The following is a 17,712-nucleotide window of genomic DNA, read 5'->3' as shown; positions in this document are numbered from 1 at the left end:
GCAGAGCCTCCCATGCAGTGTGGGGCAGTGGGGATCACCTGCCCGGTAGCACCCACTGAGTCAGGGCTTTTTTTCTCCAAAGAGCCAGGAGCTGGGGCAGGCAGGGCAGCCATTGCCAGGCTGAGCGTGGTGGGCCTGGCTGATTCAGAGATTTGGCAGCAGCTGAATCTTTGAATCAGGTTCAACCAAATCAATTTGGGACAGTGATTCGGATCACTGAATTGAATCACTTTTCCCCTAATCAGCCAAATCTGAAGCGAATACAAGCTGCTTCAGACAGGCCTATCGGATACCAGGGTACTGAAGGTGCAGTCAGTTCAAAACAGCACATTAATAGCTGTGTATAGGTCTCTTGTTCTTCTCCCCCTTCATATAATGCTTTGCACCCAGCATAAGAGACCTGTGATCCTCAGTCCGGCCTGTGGGCATAAATAGTAAAAATATTAAGGAGCTAGTCCACTGGGGACAGAAATCAGTGTCCTCACCTGCAGGGCCTGTGACGCACTGTCCTGCTCCTTTAAGCAGTAAAAGTCCAGGGCCATGGAGCCCTATTAATCATCAGAGCCAGCTGAGAAGGGAGCGAGGGATTATAAAAGCCTGCAAGGGGCTTAATTGAGGAGGAGCAGCAGGTTTGAGTAGAGCAGGGCTTAGTGCTGCAGTAGGGCTGAGCTCACCTTCAAGTGCTGGAATAGGCAAAGGTGACCGAGGCCTGGGATAGGTAGAGGGGTTGCTTTCCTTTGGATTTTGTTGAAGGTATGGTGATGTAGGATGTGATGTAGTAGCTCAGGGAAGCAGTTGGTATGTAAGGGAGCCAGAGCTGGTCCCTTTTGGGGTGAAAGAAGGAAATAGTGAACAGCTGGCCTTGTGGTAAGTTGTTCTTCAGAATAGCATGGGGCAAACTAAAAAGGACAACCTGGAGGGTCAGGTGACTTCCCTGGGAGAGAAGATAATGCCCTGATGAGGGCAGGAACTATCAAGCTTGTCGGGGGTGGTGCTGGATAAGGCTTTATTTTTAGTGGCTGAGGGGAAAAGAGTGATGAGATCAGCCAGTGCTGTTCAACGTTTGGATCTTGCTGGGAGCTCAGATGCTAGTTCTTGAGTTGGCTGTGACATAGGGGCATTGAGAGGAATAATGTGGTCTGCTCTTGATACAGTGAGAGGCCTGTGGGTAGATCTGGGTGGCACTCTTTCCCCAATTTGGGAGTGGGGAAGGGGGAGGGAAGTAGAAAAACTACTAAGATGTTACGTTACAATTGTTCTGAATCGAACAAAAAAACCTGCTGCAGCCGAGTCAGACCATCAGGTCTCAGTGTTTTACAACTGTTTCAGCTCTTCACTTAAATGGATTTAATCACAAAGTTTCCTTTTTAATTTAAAAAGTCCTGAAATAGAACATTTGTTCAGGTAAAAAAGCAACCTTTTGTTTGACCCAAAAGAAACAAATTTTTCATGCAGCTCTGCCCCAGGCACTGCAGCCTGTGGTGAAGAGAGGAATTGTTCTGTTCTGCTATTTTTGCCCAAGTTTCAGTAGAAGAATAAAACTAGCTTAATGAGAACTAGGTGCACCAGTGAGAACCGCACCAACACGTTTGCTGCGCCAAAAGGTCTTTCCATCTACCTTGCTTCTGTGATTGGCAGCCAAGTATTTTTAAAAGTGATTAATGCTGGTATTTCTTGTTCCCTCAAAGTCTGTGGGAGTTGTTACCCCAAACTGGACTCTAATCCTGGTTCTCAAAGATACTTTGAACGCTGAACTCAAAAGCTTTTATACCTTTGGAAAAAAATAGCCTGTTGTAGTTTTTAGATGCCCACTTAGTGCTATAAAACTGCTTGTGGAAAATTAGCCAATATGATATTTGGACGCACAAAATTACTAGATATTTTTGTAAACCTTGATCACCACTGACCATGTGACCAGTTTTACTTGGCGCCCTAGCTATTTGCCCTTCTCTCCAGTCAAACGTTGCTGAAGCTTTTTCTTTTAAGTTGGATAAAATTATTCTTCCTTCTGATGGACACATGGCAATGGCTATTATTTGTAGCAGAACAGACTTGGATCAAATCTCAGGGGGAGAAGAGGTCATGACAGCAAGTGCTAGAGGATAATGGAACAAGATGCCTAGGGAAGCTGTGGAATTTCCTTTGGAGGTTTCCAAGAAAGGGCTGGATAGGGGTGTCACTGGCGTGGCTTAGGAGGAATGCATCTCCCTGCTTGGGCAGGGGACTACACCAGATGACCCTTGATGTCTGTTCCAATCCTTTGGCTCTAAAACAAGAATGGCCCCTTTTGCCAGTAGGGACAAGATATGGCATGAGACAGAGAGAGCGCTAATCCATGGAAACCTCCCCCATCCCTATTCCTATATCACAGACAACTCATAGTCCCAATGAGCATGTTCTGTTAATTTAACAGGGAAAGGGATCTGCTTAGTATAGTGTCTGTTCCAGCTCACATCCTACTGAATGAAATCAATAAGAGGAACAAGGGAATGGCAGTGCCTAGCATGCACGTGTTCGTTTCAAGTCAAGATCAGCAATCTGACCAGCATAGGGCCCACAACCTGATTGTCAGCCTCACACCTCGCCGGTCTTCCAAATGCAGAGCTGGGCACAATGGGTAGCTCATGCAAATAATGGTAGCCTAGTTACATATAGAGTGATATCTTGTAGCCACTTGGCACAGGTGTAAATAACAAAGGAAGGTGCAAGGTCTCTCTCCCTTGGAGGCTTTCTCTGTATAAAAGAGAGCATCATTAAGTTACAATAGCTCTCAGCCTTTGCAGTAGAGATTGGTGTTTGATTTGCTAGATGTTATATGAGACAATCCCTGCACTAAAGAGCTTGTTGTCTGAATAGTAAGACACACAGAGGTTGCAAAGGGAAGCAGACACATGGAGGTGATGAAAATTAGTGTCAGACCCAAGACTCTGTGCTTCCTAGACCAGACCAGTGTGCCTCTGACTAGTGCATTGGATGGGTATTGTACAGTTATTGTCACCACTTCTGAGGGAGGTGAAAGGAGACCTGGGTGCCAAAGAAAGCAAGGCCTTTCACTTCTCACTTACCTGCTAACAGCTGGCTTGGGTTGAATAGTGTGGGCATAGCCCTCTTGGACTGAAGAGTTTAAGCATTAGGCAGAAGGTTAGCAGGGTGGCATCTTAGAGACTAACTATACCTATAGCATCCAACAAAGTAGATTGTTGCCTATAAAAGCTCATGCCTTTCTGAACTAGGTAGTCTCTAAGGTGCCACCCAGCCTCACCATCTGCCTGACTTCAGACTAACATAGTTAAGCTTTATAGTGAACGTTAGTGTACAACCCTCTTACTTGTCCAAAATGGGACAAAGGCACAGCCAAAGGAAACAAGAGGTAATGTACCATCATTCTACAGAACAAGACATCACTTAACAAGTTTGGGTCTATATTGCATGATACAATATTATGGAGGCCATGAGCAAGTTGGATTCAAAACAGGATAGGCCATTCATATGGGTAATGGGCAATAGGTTAAATAGCTATGAAACATATTAGCCCTCGGGCTTCAGGACAAAAATCAGTGACTTGGTGCTTGGGGTCAGGAAGACATGGCTACTATGTCTTCCTGTAGAAGACATGTCTACTGTACTGTACCACTGTCAGTTATAAAGGCTTTATACCTTTCTGGAAAGCATTTGCTACAGGCCATGGTTTGGCAATGGGAAACTGGACTGTAGTTCAGACTGGTGGCCTGAGCTGGTGTGATGTGTCATGTTTCTAGAAAGGATCAACAGTAGTGTTATGGACAACCCTCATTGAAACAGTCAAAAAGGGACTATTAGAGCTAAGAATTGGATCATTGCCAAGGGGCAGAGTTTACCGTCTTGGATCCAACCCTTCCTTCATTCCTCTCTGCTTCTTTCTCATGCAGAAGATGGGCTGTTCACTAAGGAAGATTTGTGCAAGGATGCTCAAGAGTCTGTGTGATGAAGACTCTGCTAGGAGTCAGACCTGTGAGCATGTCAGGAAAGGACCATTCCCTGTTATTTGTTGATAAGTGGCAGCGACCTGGTTAGCAGGGAAGCTGTTGCTGCTTGCGTCTCCTTATCTTTTCTTCTTCTCCTCCCTCAGGATATTTGTGCTGGGAATTGGATTTTTCACCCTATGCTTCTTAATGACATCACTGGGAGGTCAGTTTTCAGCCAAGCGACTGGGAGACTCTCCCTTCACCATCAGAACCGAAGGTAATTATCAGACATTTTTATTTCTTGCACAACTATTTAGAAAGGAGGCAATCCAGGCCAGGTCTGTCCTTTGTTACTAGTATTTTTTGGATAAGAAGTCAAGAAACACAGGAGTGCATGAGTTCCATCTCTTTCCGTTGCTGCCCCTTGCTAAACAGACCTTGTGCCTAACGATTATCTTTACTGGCTGTACTAGCTTAGGGCTGGAGGTCTACATTTCTGGAGATCCTGACACTGCTGTAATCAGCATTAGTTGTTCAATAGCTTCCATGTCTGGGTTTATAGTATATCTATTAAGTGTTACAAGTTCTATAAACATTGATGGCAGGTTGGCTGGAAATCAGAGGGGACTATGAGGAGCCTGATCCTGAATATTTTACTGACGAAAGGCTTTTCTTGAGAGAAATCATGTCCAACTCTGTTGGGAGGGATGTTTGCTATTTTAATCTCCTTTTCCCCTTAAAAAGAACCACTATAAAAGGAAAGTAGGGGGGCAAACCTGGAGGTCTATCTAAACTAGATATAATCTCCTTTATATCAGTACTTGATAGAGAGGACAGAGGAGAACAAGCAAACGGTCCTGATACAATTTTGATGGAGAAGCTCAAACTGTTCAGGACAAATGGTGCAAAAAGCCTGCCCTAGGTTTGAAGAAGAGTAATGCAAGTGATCTTCCAGCTTCCCAGCTGTTTTTGGGAGTGCAGCACAACAGGGATTTTGGAAGTTGGATGGGGAATTGGTGTTGTGCTTGGCCTGCTGGCACCCAGCAGATGGGACAGCTATAGGACATCGTGGCCAACCTGCGGCATGAGTGGCTGTGCTAGTTATGGCAGTCTCTATGTGCGGCACGCAGCACATTAGGGAGCGCACAGGCAGTGTAGTAGCAGATTATGCCACTCACAGAGGGTGCGGGGCTAATAATGTGGGACATCTGCCAAAAAGGTTGGTCCCAAGTGCTCTAGGGAATTGTGGAAGGCACATAGCTGAAGGAAGGGAGCATGTGGCAGAGGGTTCTGTGACCTGTGTGGATGGTCTCTTACATGCATCTGTGAGGCACCAGAAACTACCAGTGATATTAATGAGCTAATGCATGAGTAAGGGCTGTAGTGATGGTCTTGATTCCAGTTCAAGGGAAGGTGCTAGCTGACTGCTTGCCCAGGGTGACATGTGAAAAGGTCAGGCAGCTCCAAATGCTTGCTAAGTAAAAATGGGCCTGTCTACACATGAATTTATGTGTTCCTAAACTTCATGCACCTTAAGGCGATTTAGGCACATGTCTATATGTGCACACCATAAGGTGCCTTAACATGGCTCGCTGGGTGAACTCATTTACAATCTGCCCTGGGCAGCACCTTGGACAACCTCCAGCATGTGCAGCCACTCTGGGGCCTGCAGGCGGTGGACAGGTGTCACCCTGGAAAAGTGGCTGGGAGGATGGTGAACAATGAGCACTTACCTGGCAAGTATGTTGACTGTGTATGTCGATTGAATGGGCCAGAGCTGAGCCTTCAGGGCCCTGTGCTGCCACTGGACATTGCCAAGAAGAAGTGGCGTTTCTCCAAGGTACAGACGCTGGAGCAGTGGTTCCAGCAGCAGCAGTACTTGTTGGTGTGCTCCAGTGTCTTCACCTTGGAGAACTGCACCCATGACTGCTTCTTCTTGGCGGCACCCAGGGGCAGCGCGGGGCCCTGCGGACTTGGCTGTAGCCCACTCAGTCAACATACATGGTGTTAAGACGCCTTAAGGCATCTACACATCTCTTGAGGTGCCTTAAGTATTCATGCCTACATTTGATACCTGCTTACCTTCTGATATGCAGGTATCAAATTTAGGTGTAATTAGTCTAAAATCACCATTTTAAGGTGCATTAGGGGCATGCACGTGTAGACCTATGCCCTTAATGCACCTTAAAAATGGCTAATGCATCTTAAATCAGCATGTGTAAACACACCCAATGTCATAGATTCCTAGACATTAGGGTTGGAAGGGACCTTGTGAGATCATCGGGTCCAGCCCCCTGCCCCAGGGGCAGGAAGTCAGCGGGGGTCAGATCACCCCAGCAAGATAAGTATCCAAGCATTTCTTAAAAGTATCCAAAGCAGGTGCTTGCACCACTTCTGGGGGAAGTCTACTCTGGAGACTCGGATGGTAAAGGAGTTTTTCCTTATGTTCAGTCTAAAATAGTCTTCCAGGAGTCTGTGGCCATTAGACCTTGTCTTCCCGTGAGGTGCCCTGGTGAACAGATGTTTTCCCAGTTCCTGATGCACAGTACACCCCTTATGTACTTATAGGCTGCCATCAAATCACCCTTGAGCCTTCGCTTCTCCAACCTGAAAAGTCCCATGCCTCTCTGCCTCTCCTCATAAGGCCTGTTCTCTTGACCTCTAATCATGTTCTGCTATTATGACCTCCCACAGGCTGTTCTGATGCAGTGGTTCATGTGCCAGGGTGTTGCTGCTCAGTGTTATCCGAATGGAGTTTCCACTGAATCTCCTGAAGTCTGTCACAGGACACTCCGGCTTGCTCATGTAGTTGAATTTAGCCCCCAAGGTTTGGAATAGACTGCCGCCAGAGGTGGTTCAAGCACCTACTTTGAACACCTTCAAGAGACAATTGGATGTTTATCTTGCTGGGATCCTATGATCCCTGCTGACTTCCTGCCCCTGGGGAAGGGGGCTGGACTTGATGATCTTCCGAGGTCCCTTCCAGCCCTAATGTCTATGAAAATGGCCTAGGGACAGTAAAGTACTTCTAACTCCAGTATATCAAGGCGAGAGGGAATTTTCGAGACATCACAATCCAGATTCTGCAGCAGCCAGTGTACATGCTCAATTTACAGCAGCTGAGGGTCTGGTCACCTGAGTGAAATCTGAAGCTGGCTCTGTGCAAGGAGAAACCCGCGTGAAAGGGAAGGAGGCAGTAGCCTGCCATTCTGTGGGTGGACTCCTGCTGGGCACTAGAGGTGTAACTAGGGGTGGGTGAATGGAGCACTAGCCCCACAAGCCAATTTAGGAAGGACACCAGAATGGCAGCCACTGGAGACAGCCTGCCCAGTGGCCTGTCTGTAGAGAGGTAAGACCCTCTAGTGCCCATCATACGTGTGTATGCACATGCACCTCCCTGCCCAGGGCTCCAAAATTCCTAGTTATGCTTCTGCTGGGCACCTAAGGTTCACCTCTGATGGGGAGAGATGACTCCTCTTCACACCATCTGAGCTGAATCCAGCCCATGCTTTCTCCACTGAATATGTGCTGGCTTTTCCCCCAGAGCATTTCTGGCATTTGAATATTTTTTTTTTCTCAGAAGCTGAACAAGAAAGAGAAAGCAAATCATTTCTGTGCTATGCTTATGGTTCACATGTAAAATAATGGAACAAAGCTGTGTCCCTGGGCGAGTAGATTAAAACGGATTCTGCATGTGAGCCCACTCACAGAACAGGAGACTGTCACCTGATAGAGCACAACAATGTGTGGGTGGATTAAGTCCCTGTCTAATCGGTAGAGCTTCTTGTGCTACCTATAGCATTAAATCTTTCTTGTGTATCTATGTAAGATGTATTGATGTTTGTGGAGCATGTACGGCAGGAGGGTTCCCAAAATTCAGATGGTGCTTGTAAACTACTTAGTTGACTTGAAAAAGGATTAACATGTAATACTGCCTTTCCTGGTTGTCTTGGTTTTCTCCCTGGCGGATAGAGTACAAAGGAGTTTTTATTTCCCCTTACCACCCCCCCTAATTGTTCCTATCATGAACTCTATTAAGTCTCTTCTCTAAGGGATTAGTGTTTACTTGCCTGGTTTTAGTCCAGCCAAATAGAGCAATAGAAAGCTGAGAGATCAATGCCTTCCTTTATTTTTGTGCATGTTTTGCTCAAGTTGGGTGTCTTTTCAGACGTTTCATATAGGCAGGTGGGAGAGAGTTGGCATCTACCATCTGATGGCTACCTGAGTGATGGTCTCTGTTAGTAAGTGGTGGAGTTCGGACTGACAGCAGCTGTTGTATCACTGATTCCTCTGATCAGGACTTCTGTTACAAGCCACCTAACCCACCTGCAGGATGTGATTTCAGGCTAAAGCACTGGAAAGTATTATATTTAAAAAATAGGTGAGTAATGACAGGTTCCCTCATGCACAAGGGGACCCCCTTCCTAGTCAGATCACCAGCTCCACGATCATTTGAGAAACCTCCCCACGTCCAACCTATGAGTGCTGGTTGACATTAAATGGCTGCAACCCTAAAATAATTGCTGTTATCATGAAATGCCTCTGAGTACCTGCCTTTGCATATGAAGCCTCTAGCATGTGGTTATCGGACTCGTACAATGGAGAGTAGTTAACCTTAATGACTGTGCTTTTGACTGAACAGTTGGTGTGCTAAGGGGTTTGCTGAAGCCCAGGAGAACCATCTTGTTTTTAAAATCTCTTCAGGGAGCTGTTGTTTGATTGGGAAATTCCCAAATGCAAATCAGAGAAGCCATATGTTGGAACTGGGGCATATAAACCAGGATGGCTCTGAGATGCTGGAAGTACAGGGCACGAGAGAGGTAGAGGTAAGCATGCATTTGTAGTCTGTGGCTGCTGTTCCCCCATGGGACCAACTAAGCTTAGAGCTGTTCTGAAAAGACCCAGGGTTCGGAAGAGTGATCCTGACCCTAGGTGGAAGGATGCTTCAGTGGTGAGGAAACAGAGGCAGGGAAATAAGGTTGCAGCTGTTTCGTTTGTGGTTTCTCTTTTGGTCTATAATTCTGAGCAAAGTATGACTGGGGGTCTGCTTTCACTGCCATGTGATCCTAGGAGTTAAACTGTAGCTCTATAGCACCCCTTGGCTAACATTTGGGGAGCAGGTATCTTAAGTTACTGGTACTATGTGGGGGATCAGTGTTTGACCTGGAGGACAAAAGCAGTTGGGAGACCGTGCACATCAAAGATCTACTAGAGAAGCCAAGTGCTTCTGCCTAATGAGACTCAGGGGAGTTTAGAGCACCCAGACAAAGTGGACTGGCACCCAGTATATCAGCTACCTGGGTGCCCAGCTAGGGACCTATGACAACTGGCCATGTACAGCCTTGGGGTCAACTCCTCAGCCTCTCTTAATCTGCCTTGGATTGTTCCAGCTGAACAGAGCACTCTTGGAGTTCACCTAAGTGGCAATTCTCCTGGCTGCCTGCCACCATCTTTCACAGATCCTAGCAGAGCAAGCATGGCAGGACAGTAACATGGCTGTAGCAGATGGCAGTGGAGGGGTCGCTGCAAATAGTTGTAAATTAAAACAACCTTAAAGCTTTGAACTGACCCCTAGCAGCCCCAGGAGATTAGAGGAGTACAGAAATGATGTGTCCTGTGCTACCACCAGCATGGCAGAAAAATAACTGGTTCCATGATGAAGGATATTGTCCCTTCTGCAGGCCAATTACCACACAAGTCTCTTGCAAGCTCCGAGGGTGGCTATAATCTTTTGGGTGGCTTTTGAGGATTTGGTGTTCACTGGTGCATTTTTCAGGCTGCAGGAAACTCAAAATCCATCTCCTCGCTTTCTGCAATGAACCTCTTCCCCTGAAATTTAAATTTGCTGTGCCAAACTCTTCTTGGTTAGACCAACGTTGATCCGGAGGGACTTCACTGACTGGGAGGAAGTTACCCCAGAGATATGCCTTTATACTCAAGGAAAGAATTTGGTAGGGTAAATCCTTCAGGGCTAATGCTGGATTGTTTCCATGAGCTCTTGTCTTGAACTGTTGATAACTTAAAAGATTCTAGCAGATGAAAAGATGGTGAGCGCCCAGAGCTACCTTGCTAACATCAGTTTTGCACTGGTGTTAACTCTTGATTTCAGTGAAACTCCAGTTTTCCACTAGTGTGTTGGTCACCCTCAAGCCTAAAGGTGCGGGTGAAGAACGAGCCTTTCGCAGGCTTCTTGATGAAGGTGAAAATTTTACCCACAGTCTGTTGGGAGCTGATATGTTAAAATTGATTAAATAAATGGGGCCAGAGAGAGACCAGCATCAGCCTGTCACCATACAATACTAGAATTACCATGCTGAGTTCTGTGCATGGAAACTGTGGCTGTCTTACCGTGCCACAGCAAACCTGCTAAAATCTCCATCCCAAAGTATGGAAAGTTACTGACCAAGAAACAGAACAGAGAAGAATCAAATATTGCAGTTGAGTGACTAGGGAGAGGAAAAATCAATCCAAATGTATAAAGTGTCATCTCTCATTAGTTAGAGAGAGAGGTTATTGGTTAGTCTCTCCTTCTGTCAAGCAGTCCTTTGTAATGGGGGAGGAAAGAACTGGTCTATTCAATTCTGAGTTTAAAATGATAACCAGAGCAAAGCTGACAGGCCCAAGGGGAGGAAGAGGTAGGACAGTAAGGGCTGAGGATGTGGCAGAGTTGATGTTCCCAGAATCTAAAGTGGCTGATTAATCATGCGTGGGTGCTCAATGGTGGTAGGTTGGCCTTGATGGCTGTTGCTCTGGTCTTTGGCTTGCTTCCCTGTAGGACCACATTTGGCTGGTTTGGTCCGGTCCCATTTCTCTGCTGATCTTTCTCAGGCAGGGAAGGGATGGGTGGGTCATCTCATTTCCTTGTTCTGATGCTGGGGTGAAGAGCCCAGAGAGGAGAGTAGGAATATCAAGGGAGATGGAATGAAGACCGTGCAAAGCATGTTTCCAGTTGGTCCTTACTGATGCAGGCATCCCTGTCAATGCATAGAGATCTGGGCATTGAGATGTTATGGTGACCCTTGAAGCTCAGGAGTGAAGGTCCAATTCCCTATGGCAAACTGGAGACTTGGCAGCCTTTCCTCTTCCTCTGGGAATGCCTCATTTCCTTCCCTCAAATGATGGCCTGGGAGATGCAGTATGGAACCCCAAAACAGCTCAGAAATGGGTGAAGGGTGGAATGGACTTTCCTTTCCTTGTCCTGTTCATTAATTTGACCTTTTTCTGGCACGTCAATCTTGGATCATTGGTTTTCAGTCCCGTACCTCCCAATTACCAGGTATGAACTCAGTCCAGTCCTTGGGCTACACAAATTGGCTTTTCTGTTTGCATTAATTTAGTCTGTCCCCCCTTTTTTCTGTCTTGTCTGTGCTTATCTCTCTAGGCAACTGAAACATTTCTATAAACTTGCTTTTACTTTGCCTCAGTTGAACTCACAACTGAGGGAGGCTGGCTGGTGGTTTGGATTGTAGAGATCCAATCTTGCACGTTGCGGCTTTAGGGAGGAAGAAATGGGGATTTGCTTCTCTTATCTGGGTGCAGGAGAAGCAGTGAATCTTGACTCTGATGGGATTTTGTCACTCATTAATGGTATTTTTCATATCCCTGTGTCTTCAAGTTTTAAAAGTCTTGGGTTTTTAGGCCCTGTCTACCTGATGACCTGAGGGTGGCTAAGAGCAGGGTTTTCCAGGCCACCATGGTGCTCTGCACAAAGTGCCTTCTAAAATGGAAGCAGGGTAGCTACATCTGCTAAACACTTCAAGTGGCCTAATTACCACTGATGGGTAACAGGGCTGATTAACCCCATCCCTCTACTAATTAGCTGTCTGAGTGCCACATGGACATGACTACACTGCCTCTGGTTTAGGAGACAACCTGCACAGAGCTCAGCATGTTTGAGGGCACCTCTCCCATGCCTAGTAATCTTACCATGTTGCATGGTGCAGTGAGCTCTTTCCATTCCTGGAGCAGAGGCTGGGGATGACCAAGGATAGGTCCTGGTGCACTAGCACCTCCCCCCCCTTGATTTGATATTTAGTTTTGCTTCAATCTTAAACTGAATAATACAGTCCTAGCTCCCTAGCATGTTAGTAAAGCTTCTAGTTGAAAATAAACTGGAGAAAAAGATGTATTGTTTTATGTGATGATAGACCTTGCCATCTGCACCCCCCACCTTTTCAAAATTCTCGATCCTCCCATGGGGATGGGGTGGGAAATTCTGCTGATCACTGGAGAGCAGGGGGAAAGGGAGGAGGAATGGAGTCTTACCTGCCCTGGGTGTCTGCACTCTGGTGTCAGCTGCTACTGCTGCAGCTCCTGCTACAGCAGGATGGGCTCAGGCTGCTGCAGCTGAGAGACTGGTTGTAGTAGCCCTGTATCATGGACTTCCAAGGGGCAGCCCTCCTTACCCAAGGCATGCTACTGGGTGCAGAGCTACACATTCCATGGTAAAACCTCCTTGGGGGGTGCGGGAAAGCACTGTTCCACTTGCTGTGCTCAAACCTCACCCCCCCCTTGGATACGCTCATGGGAATGGGTCTGTACCTGCCTGGCTCCTACAGACCTGTCTCATGGGGTTGCACTTGCAGTGACAGAGACTCTTGGCAGGGACCATACTGATGTCTCCTTTAAGTCAGTGCCTGGGTGTCATGCTTTCCATCTTCTCTCTGTGCTGCCAGTTACACTACTGCCACATTGGTATGGTCTCAATTCTGTAGATCTGGTTACAGGAGCTATTACCTAAGGAGAGAACTTGGAGAATCTGATGATGTGATGTTCTTCCTATTGGCTGAGACTTGCCAAAACTGAACAGGCCATAGAGCTCCTGGAGAACCTGCACATCCAGATATGAGCCTGGCTAACCTGCATCAAGGGAGCTAGAAAGGAACTCTCAGCCCCACAGCCGAATGTTGCTGTTTTCACCAAGGTAAATCTGAACTGCTCTGACGCGTTCTGATTAGAATGAATAAACCCAATCGGATTAATGAATTAAATCTAATAGTTAATTGAATCCATTCTAATTAGTTGGTTCTAATTAATTTGATTAATTGAGTCTGCTAGAGCATTTCAGTTGGAACGCTCCAGCGTCATGCAGCATCTTGTGTATTCAGCATCCCTGCATTTCAAATGGCAGCGGGGGTGCTTTAACTAAAGCTTATCAAATGGGATTATTTAAAGTGATCCCACCACCATTTTGAAATGCAGGACGCTAAATACACGAGACACTGTGGGCATTTTAATTAAAGCCGCTGCCAAGAGCCACTGTAATTTAAAACACCCCGCCTTCCCCCACCCTGGAACATGTTTATAGGGGCCCAGTGTCCATAGGATTACTTTGGATTTGCATTGTGTTAACTCAGAACAGAGTAAGGCCTATTGACTCCCCCCCCCATATATTGATCAGGGACTTGGCTGTCTCCCTTATTTGCTGCTTGTTTGAAAGTATCTGGTTCATGCCCTGTAGATAGAGATGTAGATATATACAGGGCATGAACCAGATGCTTCCAAAACTAATAGAGTGTGTGTGTGCGTGTGTGTGTGTGTGTGTGTGTTGAAAGTATCTATATTTTGAAAGTGTATAAAATATTAGTTTTAGAAAGAGAAGGTTTCCAGGATGTGAATGAATCTGCTTTCGACTTGCTTCTTAGAAAGGAGCCTATACAACTCTGTTTTTGTAACTGTGATTTGGTAGGTAGAAATAATTTATGGAGGCATTTCATAATAGTCAAATATTTAATTCAGGTTCTTATCCATTCCATCATTACAGCCTTGGATGCCCAGATATGTCCTTAGGATTTTATGTCTGGCAATTAGGGAGGGGGCATTTGTGGTGTTATGCTAATGCCAACAGCTATTTGCCTCTGTGAAGTTGCACATGGGCACAAAATGCACAATGGAAGGCTAGACTGAATTTCCTCTGGAAATTAGGGCTTGATTCAGATCTGGTTTACGCTGGTTTTTAGAGTGATCTAAAAACATAGGCTTTATTAGCGCTCCCCTTGATTTTATACAAGTTGCCATAGGCACAGGGTTGGTTCCTCTGGTTAAAAATCACTGCATGACTTATTTCATTTGTAGTTGAGGATGAGGGACTCTGTGCTACATAGAGCGATGGTTTATTAAGAGCCTATTTAATTTAAAGCTGACAGTAAGAGAAATGAATACCTATCTTATTACAGTTTCACAGCCTCAATAGATCTGTTTTAATAATGAACTGATATTTGTTATAGGCATTATAGATTCCAAGGAAATCAAAGGAATACCACTGGTGGTGATGGTTTTGTTTGTTAATTAAGCGCCTAATGTTATCTGAAGTCAAGCTCAAAGGACACCAGTATCACTGGATTGATTTAATTTTTTTAAGCTTATGAGAGCAGGAGGCATTTTGACAATCTCTAGCATGGTTACAGAATGCACAGTGGAAGATTGGAGACCCTTTGGAAAACCAGGTACCATCTTTGCTGGTACTAGCAAGCACCCTCACTAACAGGCTCCAGGCTTTCCCTTTGCCTTTCCTTCTTCCATCTGCCTCCATCGATCTCTTCTGATGTGTAAGCCATGATCTAGGGCCCCTTCCTTCAGTCTTGAAAGAGATGACTAACCCCACAGGGCCTGGTCTTCTCAAGAAGTCAATAGGAGTTTTGCTGCCAATTCCCTCAGGAGAAGGTTCAGGCTCACTGATGTCAAAGGGAATTAGTCAGGTGAATAAAAGCTGCTCACTTAAATCCCTTAACTGCTAGAGTTTATTGGTAAAAGGGAAATCCTTTCCATAGAAATATCATTCCTTGGAGTGCTGGGGGTGGCGGGGAGGGACTCTCATACTACATTGGCAGAAAGTTGACATGAAATTTTTCCTTGGAAGGGATAGTTATAAAAATTGGGTGTGAGAGAGTGCATTTTTTTTTGCTTGTCTGAAAGCAAACTTAACAAGAGCCACCCAGGGAGCCATCTCTTCAGTTTTTCTGATGGAAAATCCGTTCCGGTGAGAAATTCCTGACCCATTCTATTAATTTCTGCCTTGAATACTGTGCCTCTTCAGTCTCTTATAAACAGTGCATGGCTGATTAGGTGATATTCTTTACTCATCTGATCCCCATTTCTCAAAGGATTTAAGGGCTATGTTGAATTCAAGTTGCAAAGCCTGAGGCCGTGAGGTACTGAGCACCCTTCATTCCCATTGACTTCAATGGATGTTTTGCCTGGATGAGGACTGCTGAATAGGGCTCCTGGTACTTTCCTTCTGCATACTTACTCATTGACATTCCTAACTTGATGTGCCCTTTGTAGGCATTCGGTATTCATTTATTCGTACTGTATGTAACTAAGCACCCTCTCATTCAAGCTTGGGGTGTATGTTGCATTATAAATAGTGACTATTTGTTATTTTGGCTTCTCCATTACATACAGGAGCAATGTATCTCATGTATATAACAAAGGCCTGATGCTGAATTTCTTACTCACACACAGACCACTTATTCCCTGTGGTCTCCGTCCTACAAATGCTTGTTGACATGTTAGTAATCACATTGAGTTAAATGGGCAATGAACTGCATACATTCATATGCATATTCTTAAATGTTTGCAGTATTGGGACCATTGCAGTAACTTGCTTGAGTAAGACTGACAGGAGGAGACCCTGACAGATTGATTTTAAACAAATTGAGTAAAACCCTGGTTCTGTTGGAATATGTGGTAGGGATCCCACTGGCTTTAGTGAGGCCAAAATTTCATCCCAGTGTTTGTTTAGAGCATAACACTTGCCATGGCAATCTAGACTGAAATTTTGAAAGTCTGCTGAGAAATTTGCCTTGTAATTCCAGCCAGGTGTCCTGTTGTCCTGGGCAGCCTTAAATCTCAGCCTGACATTAAGCTATGGAGCATAATAGAGTAGGGCCAATGTGTTCTTCCTCTTAAATTCCCTCTGGGAGTATTGCCTTCCCCATGAAATACCTCATGAGTACGAGGTGAATCTACATGCAGGCAGCTGGAGGAGGAAGTATGGAGGGTGAAATAAAAAGAGCTGGAAGAAATGTGAGAAAATCCCATTGACTTGTCCTGAAGTTTCCTTGGCCTTAAAACCACGCACGCAGCCAATAAGCCTTTAGAAGTGAGGCAGAAGAGAGGAAGGTAAAGAGTAGCCGATGCCACCATCCCAGAGTTAATTGCTTTTTAATTTTCTTTATATCCATTAAAATATAGTCATTTTTGTGAGGCTCTTGCCAAGAGTTGTTCAGCATGCCAGAAATCAATCTTCAGATGGATTCTACCCTTGATGATTTGAAGCAGTGGAGACTTTGTTGCTTGATAGACAAACAATAACAAGAGCAAAAAGCCTTCCAAAGTGCTAGAGTTATTGTATCCTAATCCTCTGCTGCAGAGTACACCCAGATAGAGGCTCCTTTGTTTTGAAATGGTGGCTGAGCAAGTTTATTCTACAAACAAAGATCTGGATTAAAAAGAAACCAGACAAGTCTATACTGTACATTTTTTGCATGTAGAAGGCACTTCGGGAGTCGCCTTGGGCTGCAGAGACTCACGTTATTTATTCCTTTGTTTTATGACATTTGTTGGTTTGGGTTTTTTCTTTCCTTTTCTTATAATCTGTGTTTTTTTTTTCTCTCCAAGAGGTTTATTTGTTTGTTGTCTTAAGATTGTCAGGAAACTGGCTTGAAACCAAGCACAAAAGTACTGGTCTGAAATAATAGCAAGATCTCAAATTGTTGTGCAGGGCAAGAGCTGGAATTCTGTCCATCTCCTCTGACACCCCTGGTATAATCTTGGTAGGGGCTGGTTTTGTTTTGCACTTCAGTGCAGAGTTGGCTGGTGGGACTCCATGCTGCAGGCTGTTGTCACAGGCAAACTCGGCAAGAGTTAAAATAGGATCAGGCATGAACCTGAATTTGGCTTATTTGCTCTAGCTAGTGTAAAATTCCACTCCTCTTGCACCAGGGCATAAATTAACATTAAGCAACTGAGGCTGTAAAAAGACCTAGTCCTACAGTCATGTGCATGGAGAGTGCGGGGGTTATGAAAGATATCAACCAGCAGTGCCCTCTGGCTTGTGCCATATTACAGTAGATGGACCGTAGGGCTGTTCTAATGTGGTAGTCTTGACGTTCCTGATTCTTATGACCCCCATTCAGGACAGCACTGACACATGTATTTACATTCTATTGAAGTGAGTGAATCTTAAGCATGCGCTTGAAGTTGAATCATGAACTTGAACTGGGAGCTAGAATACCAGTTCTCAAGATGTGGTCCCTGTATTTCTGGTGGGCCTCACAGTGCTTCCAGGTGGGTCATGTGAGTTTGCAGGTCACCGTTATCCCATAGTAATGGGAATGGTTTGGGCAGTAGGAATGTATCTCCAAAGGGATGGCCTCAACTTTTCCCCTTCTACCTCAGCAGCACGTGGCCAGTTTTGGGAACACTGTTTTACAATGGGCTCTCTAAGGGCATCTATACACAAGGAGCGAGGCTGCTCTGACATGCTGTAATTACAGCGCGATTAATCGAGTCTTCCGGAGCATGGTAATTACTGTACTCCAGCAGCCTCCAGCATCTCATGTATTAGAGTCCCTGTGCTTAAAAATGGCAGTGGGGGCACTTTAGATAAAGTTTGTTCAAGCTTTAGATAAATTTTCCCTCCCCTGGCCATTTCTAAGAGCAGGGACACTAATACACAAGATGCTCCAGGAGCTTTAATTAGAGTGGCTCTTGGAGTTGCTCTAATTAAAGTCCCTTCCCCCTCCCCGCGCCTTCCCCGGCCCCA

The 17,712-nt window shown here is 45.4% G+C and overlaps 1 protein-coding gene across 4 annotated transcripts in view; it reads left to right on the top strand.

Moving 5' to 3' along the window:
- Positions 1 to 17,712, top strand: part of MGAT5B (mannosyl (alpha-1,6-)-glycoprotein beta-1,6-N-acetyl-glucosaminyltransferase, isozyme B) — a 244,530-nt gene that overhangs the window by 14,599 nt on the left and 212,219 nt on the right. For all 4 annotated transcript variants that reach the window (XM_019502900.1, XM_019502886.1, XM_019502894.1 and 1 more), the window contains exon 2: positions 4,109 to 4,221. In XM_019502900.1, the coding sequence (XP_019358445.1) occupies positions 4,109 to 4,221 (113 nt within the window). The remainder of the gene's footprint in view (positions 1 to 4,108; positions 4,222 to 17,712) is intronic.

The sequence above is a fragment of the Gavialis gangeticus genome, unplaced genomic scaffold (assembly GCF_001723915.1).
Source record: "Gavialis gangeticus isolate Ggan-Ray unplaced genomic scaffold, GavGan_comp1, whole genome shotgun sequence".
NCBI classification, from domain to species: domain Eukaryota; kingdom Metazoa; phylum Chordata; order Crocodylia; family Gavialidae; genus Gavialis; species Gavialis gangeticus.
Note: the sequence above shows the minus strand (reverse complement) of the source record. Positions and strands in the feature narration are given on the sequence as shown.